Genomic DNA, 17500 nt, shown 5'->3' with positions numbered 1-17500 from the left:
GCGGGAAATTCAAAGGTTTGTATGGAAATTCGAAGCAAAATATACTGTACATGACTCAACTTTATAGACTTTCTCCTTCATAAACCAAACAAATAAGTTCATGTTTACAACTGAGATTAACTAGACTTGGTATCCGTTGTTTGGAATTCCTAAATATTGCTTTTTTTTGTCTCCATACATTCTCTGTAATTTTGTGCCTTTGGAATTAAATGAAACGTATGGCAGAAACTTTTTAATAAAATAATGTCTACGACATCAATTCTCTCCAAATTTATTCTGCCGCATCATATTTTCTCTTTTGGAAAACAAAAAACCCAAAATTGCATATTATGAACACTTTTCATCATTTTGAACTTCCTTACAAACCTTTGAATTTCTCTCCATCTTGCCCTGATTACCCATGATTCCTTTAAAAATACTTAGATTTTCCACTAATTTGAATGCCAAGTTGTTATCGTTTAGTTCAATAAGCTAATCACATTCAAAGTTGCAGTTTACATCAACCAATCACATCTTTGGTTTCAATCACCGTAGAAACAGTGTACAGGCTCATGGCGCAGAATGGCCGGACATCATTGATATGCAGGAGTTAAAATCTTGTTAGCATAATAGCACCGCGTGAAATTTAATGACTGATGGTTGAAACTTATAGGTCACTTCGGAAAATACCATAATAGTCTTTGTTTGTCCCACCAAATTTTGCATAAGCATTGTTTCCAGTTTCTCTTGGGACTTACAATGGTCCCAAGAGAAATCAAAAACAATGCTTATGCAAAATTTGGGGGGACAAACAAAGAGTATTCTGGTATTTTCCACAGTGGCTGGCCGAACTCCTCTCCTCAACCTCAATTTAAGGAGCGTATCTGGTCACAAATTTCCACTTGTAAGCCGCAAAAAAAACGAGACGTTCATAAAGCAAAAGAAACCTAGAGAAACTATTGGAAAATTGATTTAGTATTCGAAGGATTTTTGAGAAAGTTTATATGGGAATTTAAAAATGTCGTATGCACATAGATAAATTTTCGTTTCTTGTTCATGTTATTGTCAACTTGTAAGCTGCAAAGTTTGGTAATTTAGTAAATTCAAATATTGAGTGAGAATGGTTTGGAATAGCGAAAGCGATTTGCTTGGAAATTTTGATTTAGTGTGATAACCCCGAGCTAATGAGCCATTTTTCTCATAAATATGCATTTTTTTCATATATCCGCGTCATTGAAGCTTGCCTTAGCGCCGCCCCCTGAGTTCCCTTGAGAGTAAGGGTGTACTTTCCAGTTTACTCGTTTTTAATACGATCTCTCACGAACACTCACGATCGCCGCCGATGGTAGAAGGGGCGTTTAATTACACGACATCAACTTTTTACAAGGTTTCCCATGAAGAAATGCTTTAGCAATTTGAAGGTGTAACTGATTTCTCCCTATTTACAGCGACTTAACTTAAAACGACTGCTTTATATGGAAGCAATGAGATTTATTTGTTGCGTGATCTTAAAAGGATGCACTTATCGTTTCGCAGCGTACCATTTGTCAAAAAGGGAAATTTTTATCTAAACAGTAACTGTAATAAGTTACATCGATTCAGATCGCACGACGATCACGACAGCGAAGACAGAGCTGCGCGTCAATTAGTTCAAGTCACGCGCTATTCTCCGCGCCGGTTGAGTCTCGCAAGCTAATTGAAGGTCGCTTTTGGCTGTCTATCGCCATAGTTCTTGTACTCAGTGTGGCTGCATGCAGTCCCAATTACTGCTGCTGTAGGGCTGTTTAGTCATAAAGGCAGCCCCAGAATAAATACTCTTGGATGTGCCGAATAAAGCAATGCGGCACACCTAAAGGCTATGTGATGTATTTGCATTTCATGCAGTATCGTCAGGTGAAAACGGGTTTCGGTGCTAAATCAATGCAAAATGCACAACCTCAGGCATGTGATCTTTGATGTTTGTTTAAGATCCATACTATTTTTTAGAGCATCTTTTCTTCGTCAAAACCTTTCCGTCTTCAAGGATATAAACGTAAGGGTCATATAAGCCGCCGGGAGGGAGGTAACTTGACATTGCTGTTATGTGACACAGTGTTGTGGCGGCAATCCTTCTAATAGTCCAATCTCTTGAAAGTGTTTAAACTGCTTTGAGCAGCTTCATTCACTTTACGGGGATTAAAAATGGGATGAGAGATACAAGCAACTAAAAACGAAATATGGAGTGTTTTTGGATGACTGTCGTGTTGCTATGGTGACGTATTGCGTCATGATAATGAACGCATCTTGTTACTGAAGCAACAAGGGCGTTTTATATGGCATCATGACATTCCTGTTATATGATACAGTGCTGTGGAAGCAATTCTTCTAATAGTACATTCTCTTTAAAGTACTGAAACTGTTTTGAGCCATCTTAAGCTCCGTCGCTAGTGTGTTTTGGGGAAATGTCGTCGCGAACCAGGAGCTCATGATGAGCTCCTGCGCGAATTTGTTAAAGAATACTCCATGTTAATTGCAGATAGCATGGAGCTAAAATAGATCCTACTCACTTCTTCATTTCGTTTATTCTTTGTAGATCATGTGACAATACTTAAGAGAGAATTTTCTGCCGTAACAAATCTATATATTTAAAGTGAGAGAAGTGATCCTCGCACTTTAAGTCCACCTAAACCAAAAATATACTTTTCTCTTAAAACATTAAGCGTAGTTTTGGGACCATTCTAGCGCCAATTTTTTATCCGACTGGCTAAATACTGGATTTTCTGTGCCCCTTTAAACATCACGACCGCGCAAAAGAGGTCTGGGAAGAGCGATGGTAGTGACGTCAGATTGAGAGCCCACAGGATACAAGCTTCACCAAACTCGTTCCCAGGGAACCCTGGGAACGAGGTGGAAGCTTTATTTGCTTTCTCCTTGATAGAGGAGTTCTTTTAACGTAACGTTAGAAATGTCTTGCCCCTCGTCAGATTCTGACGCTGGTCATTATTCCGAAGACTCGAAAATGGATTACGACATAGAAATGGAAGACGATGGTCATGATTTATCTCCATCGAGATCATATAGCCTCGAGCGATGAAGATATCATCGCCTTTGCTGACTACCCAAAGGCTGACAAGGAATTACGAAAAAGGAAAAACAAGCTGACAAAGCACTAGAAAGACAACTGAAGGCCGATAAATTTGAGGGAAACGTTGAAGTGGCTTATATAGCGGGAATACTTGCGTATTCTGCATGTTGATCTCTGTGCGCACCTACCGAGACTGCTTTCGTTGATTGTATGTTTCTTGTTTGGCTGTTACTTCTTACAGTTCATCATGATTTGTTCCTTTTATTCATTCGTTGACTTCTGTATTGTGTAGATGCAAGTGTGGAAATTGTCACAGTGTCGATTTTCTTCAAAACATTAGCGAGTACTATGGCTGCAGCCGGGGAGTTGGAAGGCTGTTTAGAACCTTGTGAAAGTGATTTTGTCCTTCAAAATGTTGGCCCCGGCTGGCCCCGGCTTTAAATTGTCCTGTGTGATTCAACATCCCAGGATTTGAACCTGTTTGCCTTCAGAAATGGAGTCTTAAGTTAACAGCCAGAAAATGAGGCAAAGCAAGAGGAAAGCAAATGTATCAACAAACAGGAGACGAAGCAAGGTGAGCGGTGAATTTGTTGTTGTTGTTTTTTTTTTTGGCTAAGATATGGTTTACAAATTGAGTACATGTTGTGTACTGCTGGTGTATTTGATTTAATATCTGATTTTATCTTTGCTTCGTTTCTTTTTATTCCTTCCACTTCCATTTCTCTTATAACTTGAGCCTTCTGTCATGAGAATCGTTTAATTAAACGCCTTTCATATTTGTGTTGTCACGTTTGATCAAAAGCGGTCCAAACGTCGAGTAAAGGCCTCTCTTTTGAAATTCTTCAAGCACAAACTGAACCCATCTTCTTCGACGTTTCGTAATCTCATGGCGATTGTCGTCAAAATACGGTATCAGGAAATGAAGCCTTAAACCGCCTTTTAAACTTCTGGTATTGTAGCATCCTGCTGCTTTGCATGTAAGCTGCATTCAAAAAATCCGCAGAGAAGAAGTCAAATTTTGACGTCACAATTGCAGCTAGACCCATACCTATAGCGCGGTAGGCTAACATGGCAGTATTTTGCCGCTAATTTTATACGTATTCAACAGATTGTTTCTCTTGTAACTTGAGCTTTCTGCAAGGAGAATCGTATTAGAAATAGGTGTTTAATGAAACGTCTTCCATATTTGTGTTGTCACGTTTGATCAAAAGCGGTCTAAACTGGTAGAGTGAAGTCCTCTGTTTTGAAATGCTTCGAGCACTGTGACAATCTGAACCAATTTTCTTCGACGTTCATGGCTTAATGGCGATTGTCGTCGAAATACGGTATCATGAAATGAAGCCCTATACCGTCTTTTAAATTTCTGGTATTGTTGCATTCTGCTGCTACGCATGTAAACTGCAGTCAAAAGATTCACATTGAACAAGTCAAATGTTTAGAAAACTCTGGCTTTTAGGTCGCAATAGCAGCTAGACCCACATCTCTTTTGTTTTTGTTTCGGTAGCTAGTGGGGCCAACAGAGCAGTGTATGGGCCAACATGTCGGAGTTTTACCGCAAATTTTACGTATTGAACAGACCATCAAATATCGAGATTTAAACCAAATCAAAAAATTGTTTGCGCCAAAATGCCCCTAAAGTCACGCTAATATATTCTTTTTTGAGAATCTTCAGTGGTGAAGCGGAAAGAAGCGGTTCCGATTAAACAGAAGCTCCGGGTTCGAATCTAATCCACGGATATGATTTTTTAATTTCCTTATTTTCTGTGCTACCACAAGTCCTGGGACACAGTGTCCTAAATTGACGATAACAGTAAATTCTATTCAAAGCTAATTACAAATTAACGATAATCGTTAATTTAGAGAAGAGATCATGTTGGAAGTAGTTAATAGGCCTTTTTCGATATATTAAAAGAAAGGTGAGGTTTAATAGAGGGCAAATATGTTAAGCGAGACAATCGGCTGGCGTGAAAACACGCCCAAAGACAAAGGAAAATGGATGATATGCAAATATTTTTCACATTCATTCCAACGTGTTTCTTTTGTTTTTGTCCTCAATGACTCACTATCAACCCGAATATTTTGATGTTTCGAAAATGGCCTATTTTGTTGGGCTCCCGTACCGGCAGCGGGTTATCATGAGACGAAATTGTTATCCTCGCACTTTAATAGCTTAGCAATTGTCTTATCATGACACCTGAGTGAGCCTGGGTGACCTGTGGTCTTATCATGACACCTGAAAAATTCAGGGGGCTTCAACGGAAATTTTCGCAACCGAGACACATTCATGCTTGATCGCCAAAAACAAAATTAAGTTTTAAAATCTCCTTTGAGTCGTGATATGATCTGTGTGTTCGGAATCAAATGTGTAATGGAATAAGACCAGTCTGAGCATTGTGTAACGGGAGGAAGATGGGTCATAACATTATTGTGGTGTTCACTTGTGAAATGAAAGTTCACACAAGTAGAATTTTTATTCCAATACGAACTAGTGAACTTCCTACGGCGTTTGTATGTAAACACTCTCTTTCCTGCCCCGATATATTCCTTCAACACTTTCGTAATTTTTTACAGTGAGAACCGAACATCATGTATACTCGAGACTGAAGCCCCGCGCAAATGAAAGGCTTCAAGGTCCTTCAACATTTGCTACGGAACCACAGGCGCCTATGGTCCTGTAGCCGAACGGATAAAAGTTCACTGTTTCTTTACAAAACTGAATGGAACCATTCCACTTTTTCTCGGACCCGTGCCATTTTTCCTCTGTCGTGTAAACGAACCTCAAATTGGTGATGATGTGCCTGTCGACCTCTCTCTGTTGAGCTCTGTTGTGTACTTTGTCAACGGCGAAAAAAGTTATATTACTCGAAATCACCCGCTTCAAGTTCTCTTTTCGCTTTAGTTCACTCATGGAAACTTTTCTGGCCAGTTGACCCATCAGTTCTAAACGTTTACGTTCATTTCAGTCATAAAGTCGACTAATAAATCTCGATGCAACAGTGATTTGTTAATTTGGTAGCTGTATTTAACTTGGTAATATTGTGTTGACTTGAATTTATCACGGTCAATTTTCATTGTAAATACAACTCTCACCACTCAGCCTATCTTTATTCGTCGTGATTCTATTCATCCATTCCCATTATGTCATCAACTCCCGGCATATTTTGCTGTTTTTTTGCGTTGTTACAATCATGCCAATAGAGCCCTTTCATGTTACAAATTTTACCTCTGCTGTTCCTGTTTCAGTGCTGCTTTTGGAACCCCCAAACCTCAAATCATACACCATAGCACGAGAGGAACCACTAACTCAGTGAGTACACTAAAAGGCCACCCTTCCCATGCAAAACTGTTACAAAGGGAAGGGGAATAAAAAGAGCCCCACAAAATCTGTTTTGATGTTTATAACCGTTATTGCTTACATACTGTAAATGAATGTAAATAAAACGTAATAAAGTTTTGTATTGCTAATATACCTTTGAGAGGAAGACAGCGACGCTAACGAAAGCTTGAAAAATGAATCAACATTTTCTGACGCTATCGTAGACCAGTTTGCCGTATATATCCCGCACTGTTTGAGTATCACAATATCGGCGAAAATGCTCCAAGTGTATTGTATTGAAAGAATTCGTTATTGAAGTAAATATGGAGAATGAAGGATTGCTTGGAAGTATGTTCACGCTGTCGTCAAAACTTCATCGATTGAATGTGGTTACATTTATTCCTATTTTACTTTATTAGGGACTTCAACATCTACGACGGCGACGAACTGAAAACGTCACCTCAAAATATAAACTTTGCGCTTTCGTAAGTGTTCCGCGATTATTCTGTCTCGTTCATGTCATGAGGCGAAGTATCCTAAAACTCAATTGAAAACGAACGTTTCCTCACGTTATTGTCAAAACCCGGATCAAATTTGGTGAGTTTATGTCGCAAAGTACTGGCAGAAATACGTGATAACAAGTGCCCACTACGTTTATTTTTTCTCTTTTAACCAAATGATATACGTTGCGGTCTCTTTACCCTGGCCTTCGTCGTTTCTTAAACTCTGCTTTACTTTCTTGTTTTCCAGAGGACGGAAAAGAAATGTATTGAGAAATATATGCTGCAACTGCAGCACGCCTTTTTCAGCATTAAAACCTAGTTTAGGACGAGTCGCTGTTTCCGTTGCATCCTCGTCCTTGCCAAAGCTCTTTGTTATGGACAAATGAGACATAAGTACATCATTTACGACATGTTCGCGTACGTTTCATCTTATTCAAACTGACAACCCTTCATGCTAAAGGTTAAGGACGGATTTTCATCGCATTGTACAGACCAAACTTCATGCGGCATGTCAACTTTTTTAGTTCTTCAACAAATGACCCAATTGTTTCTATCAACAACCAGAGCATTTTAACTCTAATACTGAATTCACTTGGTATACAGAAAGATCCTTGGGGAGCGAAGACATTAAATCGCCGAAAGCTTATTAAATGTGTCACTCTAGCTTTTCTGCATTCTTTGGTTCAAGAGAAAGGTACAGACAGTTCGAAATCCGTCGTCTTCTAGGTAAGAACGCCGCTCTAAGAACTGTAATATGTCAACAATGTATGCGCAAGATCGGCGCTCTCTGTTGCACAGACCGTCGTCAATTAAGTCAGATGAAGAATGTTATTTTTACAGTATCCTACGTGGACAATTAAAAAGTTATTTTCAGATGCTCACGACCTCCACATAACCTAAAATTTGCTCAGTTCACGTCGTCGTCAGGCCGAGAACGGCAATTGGCATGGAAACACGCTTCCAAAACTACGGTTTGAAAACAGTTAATGATGAAGCACTGTCATTTCCTGCTGTTAGATTTCATAACCTTTTGCTAGTCTTTCAGAAAAGCCAACCGAGCAAAGTTACTTTGAAACCACGTGCATTTATCATCATCCTGGAAATATTTATATGCAAATCTGTCTGAGCAGTCCAACTGTTCATGGGGAATATTTCGAGTGCGGTCCCATTAAAGGCAAAGCTTGTTTTCGTCGGCTATCTGAGTTTCTTAGTCACAAAATATTGTTATTCCACTTGGATGTAGATTGATTGTGTAGACCAGGGGTAAATAATTTTCCATCCGTTGACTGACATATTGACATTTACGCGCGTGACTCTTTGTTCAGTCAAAAGCATCTCAGTTGTAAACGCGAAAAAGTTCAAGCTTGTATCTTTGTGAAGCTCTCTGCAGAATCAATAAAACTTCTTTCTTGTGATTCACCTAAGGTATATTTATTTCGTTTCTCCAACTTGATACTCCACTTGTACCGAAGGCAGTGATCAAAGAAGACCATTTCGTCAGCTATGAAGTACCCGCGAGTGAAAACCCCTTGTGGTGGCTTGCGTTTCCTTGTTGTGTTAATGATTTGCTTTACCATTTTGGTCCACATCTCAGCCATGGATGATCAGCGTTCAAATAATCACGATGTCCATGCAACTGGACAAAAGACTGAGTCGATGCTGTTTCGCGAACGCAGAGGAATTAAGAAAAACACCACTCAAAACCCACAGGACATTGAAAAACGAGTGAAAATCCTTGAAGAGAGGTTTGTCCTCGATAATTTATAGCTGCTTATCCTCCCAATCTCAAATATAACGTATTGTCAAGGGCACCCAACGTAACGTATTGTCGTCTCTCCGGTCGAGACTGAGTAATCTTTTCAATTTTTTCTTGATTTGTTCATTGTCTCCAATGGTGTATTTTCGCGAAATAAGATCCATGATGCCAAAAAGTGCTTCGTCGAGTCTCCTTGCCACTGAAAACATTCCTATGCAATTGGGCTTCATGCGTTTGGAGTTTGTTTACACTTCAAACAATAATTTTCAGAAATAAAATTTCGGCTCGAAATTGATTTAGCAAAGGCTAAAACGTCCTTCAGAAACTTGGTATCTCTTAATTATTCTTGTTTCTAGCAGTATTAAAATGTTGCCAGTTAATTTAACTCTAAGGGAAATATTGCTGCATTTTCAATTTCGTGCGTGTGTGTGAAATGTTCAGTATAAGTGAATATGTCTGTCGATTTTTGCGCAGAAAGAGAAAATTTATTTCGCTAAAATTGAAGTTATTATACCAATTAAGTGATTTTCCTAGCAAAACGTGTTGTTTAGAAAATACTCCACTTGGAGGTATTTATCAAAACGATGGCAGGGGCAAAGTAAACGCTTTGGGAAAAAAATCAATAAAAGCCTGGAAGAAAATAGCCATATCAATTACTCCACTCCATGCAGGATATCATGTAAAATGTAATCTCAAACGAAAAAATAATAATAATAAACAAAATAAATAAAATCAAACCACCAGAAAACGTCCACATGTCTGCAGGGCTTTTTCCAATCAGATAGATCTAGTACGCAATCAAAAGTTTGCATCATCTCTGTAAAACTCATTAACATTTAACTCAACATGGACAGTTGTTCAGTTATATGTTCTTTCCCTAAAATATAATTATGCCTTTACCTGTTTGAGCTTGAGTACTCAGACATGACCATCTGATAACAATCAACAATTCAAATGAATATCAACACTTCAATATATTTATTTTGTTTTGTAGACTTGATGTACTGATGCGGTCCCCTTCTCTTGGATCAAATGGAGATTCTTACTCCTCACTTACAGCCTACCTATTGGGTTGGTATCAAATCCACCCACGATTATAAGATAATGATATTCAAAAGATCAGTTATTTCTCAGTTTTTTTATTTATTAGAGACAAAACAGAAAATAAACTCTCCTCTGATTTGTAATGTTCATGCCAGTGCTTGAGCGCAACATAATTCTGGCATAAAGATGTTAATTTCGTTAGGTTATGTTTGTAAGGAAAGTAGTTCAAGGTTAAGATAACTGCCAACAACAATTTTTAAGGAATTACCGATTATTGAACTCTAAGGCATTGACTTGTTTTGTACCATTTTCATTCTCAAAGGAAAGAATATCCAAAACAGTGGAAAGGAAAGGATGGGACCTCCTGGACCCCCTGGTCCACCAGGGACACCAGGGTTGGCTGGTAACCCTGGTTCGGATGGAAAAACAGGCCCCAAAGGTAAACGAAACTCCCCACTGCTCATAGACTTCACTTCATAGAACTGTCATAGATTTCGCTGCCTTCGAATTAATTCTACCGGCCCAAAACCTCTGAAACTTTGAAGAAAGCACCCTTTTGTGATGAATAAAACCATGCTGGCAATGGCATATCAAATTTCATGTACAGGAGAAGGAGGTGTTTACAACGAAATTTGTGGCCGTTTCTGAGAGAAGGAACCAAAACTAGGAAAAACATTAATCTATAGGATAAAATCAACTTCAATTCTTTCCATCAGTGCTCAAAAAAAGAGCAAACAAAATTAGTCTCATCTGACCAATGGAGTCTGCTGTGAACAGAGGAAATAAGTGATCTCTGGATCAGATCTATTACCGGCTCAGATTAGAACAAGTTTTAATCGAGTGTCGTGAAACCAAAACCAATGAAAGTAATTACTTTGGCCAATCAAAAAGGAGGGAAACATGCCATATTTCTTTGATTATTTCAGCAACATAATCAGGTGCGTGTAAAAATTATATAACTGTCTGTCACAGTGAATACCTTGTAAATGTTGCTCCAATAAGCAACGAAATGTCGTTTCTACCTTTTGCCCATCCTTTATGCTAAAAATTAGTCTCACACCAAGTTAAACATCTTCCCCGTCTTCTCTTTTGTTTGTGACCATGGAAAACTGCTCCCTTGCAACTTTTCCCATCAGCACACAAAAAATGATGATGACACATGCGAATGTACCTCTTTTCCCCACAGGGGAACCAGGAAAGCCTAGCACAAACACACCGTTACCAGGCCCTCCTGGTCCTAAAGGACAACAAGGAGCCCAGGGACCTCAAGGAGCCAAAGGAGAAAAAGGACAAAACGGAACTGGACAGTCTGGGGTGAAGTATGTTCGGTGGGGAAGGACCACATGTCCCAGTGGTGCTCAGATCGTCTATAAAGGTATAAAACTCGCTGAACAAGGCAATTGAACGCTTCCTATCACGGCAGGCATTCCGTGAAAAGCTTATTACATCAGTTGAAAATAGCAGCTGGCCCAAGCAATTACACTTACTTTGCTTCATGTTTTGGTGCTTGTGAGAAAATTCTTGAAGTCTCAAATTTTCCCTTCTTTATAGGTATAATAATAAGTCACAGGGGTCGTGGGGAGTAGAAAACGAATTAAGCAAAAGGAACACGAATCAAAAGTAAATACTGATCTCGCTAAAATAGACTGAATGAAAACATATAATGGCAAAAACGGCCAAAAGCCACAACATTGAGAATTCCTTTAGAGGTGTAATTTAGTTAGGAATTAGTACTTGGTTTTTCCTCTCTTAGCAAGCTAAACGCGTTTTACATACCATTTCCACGTTTTAGGGATAATTGGGGGTGAATGGCACAACCACTACGGTGGTGGAGCCAACTACCTTTGTCTTCCTCACAATCCAAAGTACGACAAGTACAAAGATGGTCACCAGTACTCAGGATACATTTACGGCACTGAGTATCAAGTCAGTCAATACAACGGAGACCCTTTTAAGAGAAATATCCATGAGCATGAAGCAGTCTGTGTTGTCTGCTTTGTGAAGTCACGTGGCTCAATGCTGATGATGCCCGCAAGGAATGACTGTCCATCTGGATGGACCGAGGAGTATCATGGGTATCTGATGACTGAACGTCATGGTCACAGACATTCAAGTGATTTCATCTGCGTCGATGGTGATCCAGAATACGTTCCTGGTAGCAGTGCTAACAAAGATGGTGCCTTGCTGTATGCTGTGGAAGGCGTTTGTGGTTCACTTCCCTGTCTTCCATACGTCAGCGGTCGAGAGTTAACATGCGCCGTCTGCACCAAGTAATCAAAGAAAAAAGAAAGCTTGAACAGTAGTTGATTTGCATTAGAACTAAACAGAAACTAAATGAAATATCAATCGCTAGCAAGCCAGAGAGCAAATGTAGAGTAAGGGTGCAAAACAATAAACTTGTTGATCTTAATGAGTCTTGTGTTACACGATTATGTTCAATTCGATCCACTAATCAGCATCCTACAGCTGAGATGTCTTGGAACAAGTGCCCTCTTCGATTGGTACCGAATATACTAAACATTTTAGACGTACTCAAGTCTTCTTACAAAACTCAGTAGAAATTGATCCGCCACGGCAAGTTCATTTTCATTAATTAATTGAAATTTCTCCGACAAATCAAATAAGACCACATTGGTATGAAACTGAAGGTTGACCCCAATGGAACGAAAATACGCAGGCATTTGAACTTACCTAACCTCGAAAACCGACAATCTTTCCTCCCTTGTACCCATTCTGTTTCTAAGTGACACCGCCCTGGGCATGTATTTTCATGCTCCTCTTCCAACAAGAATTGGTACAAGAGAGGAAAGATTGTCAATCTGTCTGGTTTAGGTACGAGTATAGACCTCTTTCATAATGGCGGCCCAAGAAAATATCCTTTTGTTTTAATGCTAATAAGCCTTTGTAGCCTCGCTACGACGAGCAAATTTCAAAAGAATATTTGTTTCAAAACGAGGGCAGTAGGTCTAATTAACATAAACACAAAAGCATGAAAAAGTGGTCGCCATTTATGACAGTGACACTTCCACCCTGTTTGACAACAAAGATTTCTCAAATACATCAACCTGAGACATCGATCCTAGCATAACATTAACCATGAAATTCGAAGAAAAGCATAAAATTCCGTTTTTAGACGGCCTTGTTAAACGCCAGCAAAATCATGCATATGTTTCAACGATGACCTAGTACAGGAAGAAACTTTCAACCGCCCTTTACATGAAATGGGACTCGACTCGACTCCTTCACACCACGAAAGCACGAGGTTAATTTAGTTCGCACCTTGACCTATCGTTGTTTTCGTATTTGTTCTGATTCCTCTTTACGCGTTCTTGCCTTTAGTTAATGAAATTGAAAAACTATTATTGCAAAATGGGTATCCTGTGGGCAAGTGAAGCGTTCAAATCCTGTCACAACATCCCTAAGAAAAAATTCATTCTGGTTTTGCCCTAGCTATTTAGATTTAAAGAATAAAACTGTCTCGCGAAGTGTAAATTCTTGTATTGATAGTTTCTATAGCTTCGTTAATTAGGGTTGTTTTTCAAAATAATAGACGAGTTCACGCTCTTGAATGCATCATGGGTAATCAGGACAACATGGCGGGAATTTCAAAGGTTTGTATGGAAATTCGAAGCAAAATATACTGTACATGACTCAACTTTATAGACTTTCTCCTTCATAAACCAAACAAATAAGTTCATGTTTACAACTGAGATTAACTAGACTTCGTATCCCATGTTTGGAATTCCTTAATATTGCTTCTTTTGTCTCCATACATTCTCTGTAATTTTGTGCCTTTGGAATTAAATGAAACGTATGGCAGAAACTCTTTTTAATAAAATAATGTCTACAACATCAATTCTCTCCAAATTTATTCTGCCGCATCATATTTTCTCTTTTGAAAAACAAAAAACCCAAAATTGCATATTATGAACACTTTTCATCGTTTTGAACTTCCTTACAAACCTTTTAATTTCTATCCATCTTGCCCTGATTACCCATGATTCCTTTAAAAATACTTAGATTTTCCACTAATTTGAATGCCAAGTTGTTATCGTTTAGTTCAATAAGCCAATCACATTCAAAGTTGCAGTTTAAATCAACCAATCACAACTTTGGTTTCAATCACCATAGAAACGGTGTACAGGCTCATGGCGCAGAATGGCCGGACATCATTGATATGCAGGGGTTAAAATCTTATTAGCATAATAGCACCGCGTGAAATTTAATGACTGATGGTTGAAACTTATAGGCCACTTTGGAAAATACCATATTACTCTTTGTTTGTCCCACCAAATTTTGCATAAGCATTGTTTCCAGTTTCGCTTGGGACTTACAATGGTCCCAAGAGAAAACAAAAACAATGCTTATGCAAAATTTGGGGGGACAAACAAAGAGTATTATGGTATTTTCCAAAGTGGCTGACCGAACTCCTCTCCTCAAGGTCAATTTAAGGAGCGTATCTGGTCCCAAATTTCAACTGGTAAGCTGCAAAAAAAAAAACGAGACGTTCATAAAGCTAAAGAAAACTAGAGAATATATTGGAGATTTGATTTAGTATTCGAAGGATTTTTGAGAAAGTTTATATTGGAATTTAAAAATGTCGTATGCGCATAGATAAATTTTCGTTTCGTGTTCACGTTATTGTCAACTTGTAAGCTACAAAGTTTGGTAATTTAGTAAGTTCAAATATTGAGTTAGAATGGTTTGGAATAGCGAAAGCGATTTGCTTGGAAATTTTGATTTACTGTGATTACCCCGAGCTAATGAGCCATTTTTCTCATAAATATGCATTTTTTTCATATATCCGCGTCATTGAAGCTTGCCTTAGCACCGCCCCCTGAGTTCCCTTGAGAGTAAGGGTGTACTTTCCAGTTTACTCGTTTTTAATACGATCTCTCACGAACACTCACGATCGCCGCCGATGGTAGAAGGGGCGTTTAATTACACGACATCAACTTTTTACAAGGTTTCCCATGAAGAAATGCTTTAGCAATTTGAAGGTGTAACTGATTTCTCCCTATTTACAGCGACTTAACTTAAAACGACTGCTTTATATGGAAGCAATGAGATTTATTTGTTGCGTGATCTTAAAAGGATGCACTTATTGTTTCGCAGCGTACCATTCGACAAAAAGTGAAATTTTTATCTAACAGTAACTGTAATAAGTTACATCGATTCAGATCCCACGACGATCAAGACAGCGAAGACAGAGTTGCGCGTCACTTAGTTCAAGTCACGCACCATTCTCCGCACCGGTTGAGTCTCGCAACCTAATGTCACTTTTGGCTGTCTATCGCCATAGTTCTTGTACTTAGTGTGGCTACATGCAGTCCCAATTACTGCTGCTGTAGGGCTGTCTAGTCGTAAAGGCAGCCCCAGAATAAATACTCTTGGATGTGCCGAATGAAGCAATGCGGCACACCTAAAGGCTATGTGATGTATTTGCATTTCATGGAGTATCGTCAGGTGAAAACGGGTTTCGGCCAGCTAAATCAATGCAAAATACACAACCTCAGGCATGTGATCTCTGATGTTTGTTTAAGATCCATACTATCTTTTAGAGCATCTTTTCTTCATCAAAACCTTTCCGTCTTCAAGGATATAAACGTAAGGGTCATATAAGCCGCCGGGAGGGAGGGGGGTAAATTGTGGAGGGACTTTTATGTTTAGCCGGACTTAAAATGGTAGAATGGTTAAGAAATAATTTGAGATGGATTTAACGTGGCTCACACCAGTTTCAGCCTTTTAAAGATACTGTACTGCTAAAAGTATTGACTTAACAACAACATTGTTTCCTATAATTAACGGCAGTGTTATGATTGGAGCATATGAAACATGAATTATTGCTTTACAAGATAAGATCATTATTGTTACGTAATTGTTACCAAAGAGGCAAGAAATCCCTCCAAAACTACCGTATATTTTACCTTTAGCTGCATGTATCTCTAAAACGAACTCGGTGACCCCCATTTTTCATTGCTGATTAGATGGCCGTGGTAAAACGATCTGCATTCTTTGGAGAAGATGTATAGCCATCTTAACTGCTCTTCTTCTTTGGAGAAGATGTAGAGCCACCTTAACTGCTCATGCTTTTTAAGGTGTCTCTGAATCCACTGGACCCGGAGCCCATGAGTAGGAGCTTGCCTCTCTCATACACGCACTTATGCGCCCTTGCGCGTGACTTTCCATTTTTAGAACGCCACGAGTTAGTTGCTCCTGCTCTGCACACACTGTTTTAAAAGGCCAATCAGAATAAAGTCGTTGTCCAACGAAGACAAATAAAGCAGTAACACTGTATTTAAATCGTACAAATTGTGGTAAATTTATGTAAATACGAGTCTCCTGCTCAAGGGGTCGTTCTAAAAATAGAAAGATGCGCGCAAAGGTTGACTCAAAGATCTACTGCATATGGAGGCTCCTACTAATGCGCTCCTGGTAATACGTAGTGATAATGAACGCATTGTGTTAAGCAACAAGGGCGTTTCATATGGTATCATGACACTGCTTTTATGTGATACAGTGTTGTGGAGGCAATTCTTCTAATAGTACATTCTCTTGAAAGTGCTGAAACTGCTTTGAGCCTTCTTTATAAGCTCCGTCGCTATTGAGGTGTGTTTTGGGGAAATTTCGTCGCGAACTAGTTAAAGAATACTCCATGTTAATTGCAGATAGCATGGAGCTAAAATAGATCCTGCTCACTTCTTCAGTTTCGTTTATTCTTTGTAGATCATGTGACAATAATTAAGAGAGAATTTTCTGCCGTAACAAATCTATATATTTAAAGTGCGGGTTTTTGGCTAAAATTGAGAGAAGTGATCCTCGCACTTTAAGTCCACCTAAACCAAAAAATATACTTTTCTCTTAAAAAATTAAGCGTAGTTTTTGGGAGCATTCTGACGCCAATTTTTTTCCGACTGCCTAAATACTAGATTTTCTGTGCCCCTTTAAAACATCACAAACCGCGCAAAAGAGGTCTGGGAAGAGCGATGGAAGTGACGTCAGATTGAGAGCCCACAGGATACAAGCTTCACCAAACTCGTTCTCTGGGGACCCTGGGAACGAGGTGGAAGCTTTATTTGCTTTCTCCTTGATAGAGAAGTTCTTTTAACGTAACGTTAAAAATGTCTTGCCCCTCGTCAGATTCTGATGCTGGTCATTTTTCCGAAGACTCGAAAATGGATTACGACATAGAAATGGAAGACGATGGTCATGATTTATCTCCATCGAGATCATATAGCCTCGAGCGATGAAGATATCATCGACGACCCAAAGGCTGACAAGGAATGGACTGCCAATTACGAAAAAGGAAAAACAAACTGACAAAGCACTAGAACGACAACTGAAGGCCGATAAATTTGAGGGAAACGTTGAAGTGGCTTATATAGTAGGAATACTTGCGTATTCTGCATGGTGATCTCTGTGCGCACCTACCGAGACTGCTTTCGTTGATTGTATGTTTCTTGTTTGGCTGTTACTTCTTGCATCGACAGTTCATCATGATTTGTTCCTTTTATTCATTCGTTGACTTCTGTATTGTGTAGGTGCAAGTATGGAAATTGTCACTTCAAAACATTAGCGAGTACTATTGCTGCAGGGAGTTGGAAGGCTGTTTAGAGTCTTGTGAAAGTGACCTTGTCCTTCAAAATGTTGGCCCCGGCGTTAAATTGTCCTGTGTGATTCAACATCCCAGGATTTGAACCCGTTTGCCTTCAGAAATGGAGTCTTAAGTTAAAAGCCGGAAAGTCAGGCAAAGCAAGAGGAAAGCAAATGTATCAACAAACAGGAGACGAAGCAAGGTGAGCGGTGAATTTGTTTTTCTTTTTTTGGCTAAGATATGG

General features: G+C 39.1%; 2 protein-coding genes across 2 annotated transcripts in view; both read left to right on the top strand.

Annotated features, from left to right (window-relative positions):
• LOC138027693 (uncharacterized) overlaps nt 1–17500 on the top strand; it is a 106669-nt gene that overhangs the window by 66055 nt on the left and 23114 nt on the right. The window lies entirely within an intron of this gene.
• On the top strand, nt 8286–12073 carry LOC138027720 (short-chain collagen C4-like). The gene is made up of 5 exons (XM_068875322.1): nt 8286–8607; nt 9613–9689; nt 9985–10101; nt 10849–11037; nt 11455–12073. Exons 1-5 carry the CDS (start codon nt 8366–8368, stop codon nt 11934–11936), a joined length of 1107 nt encoding a protein of 368 aa, XP_068731423.1. The 5' UTR covers nt 8286–8365; the 3' UTR covers nt 11937–12073.

This window comes from Montipora capricornis, chromosome 12 (assembly GCF_036669925.1).
Source record: "Montipora capricornis isolate CH-2021 chromosome 12, ASM3666992v2, whole genome shotgun sequence".
Taxonomy (NCBI): domain Eukaryota; kingdom Metazoa; phylum Cnidaria; class Anthozoa; order Scleractinia; family Acroporidae; genus Montipora; species Montipora capricornis.
Note: the sequence above shows the minus strand (reverse complement) of the source record. Positions and strands in the feature narration are given on the sequence as shown.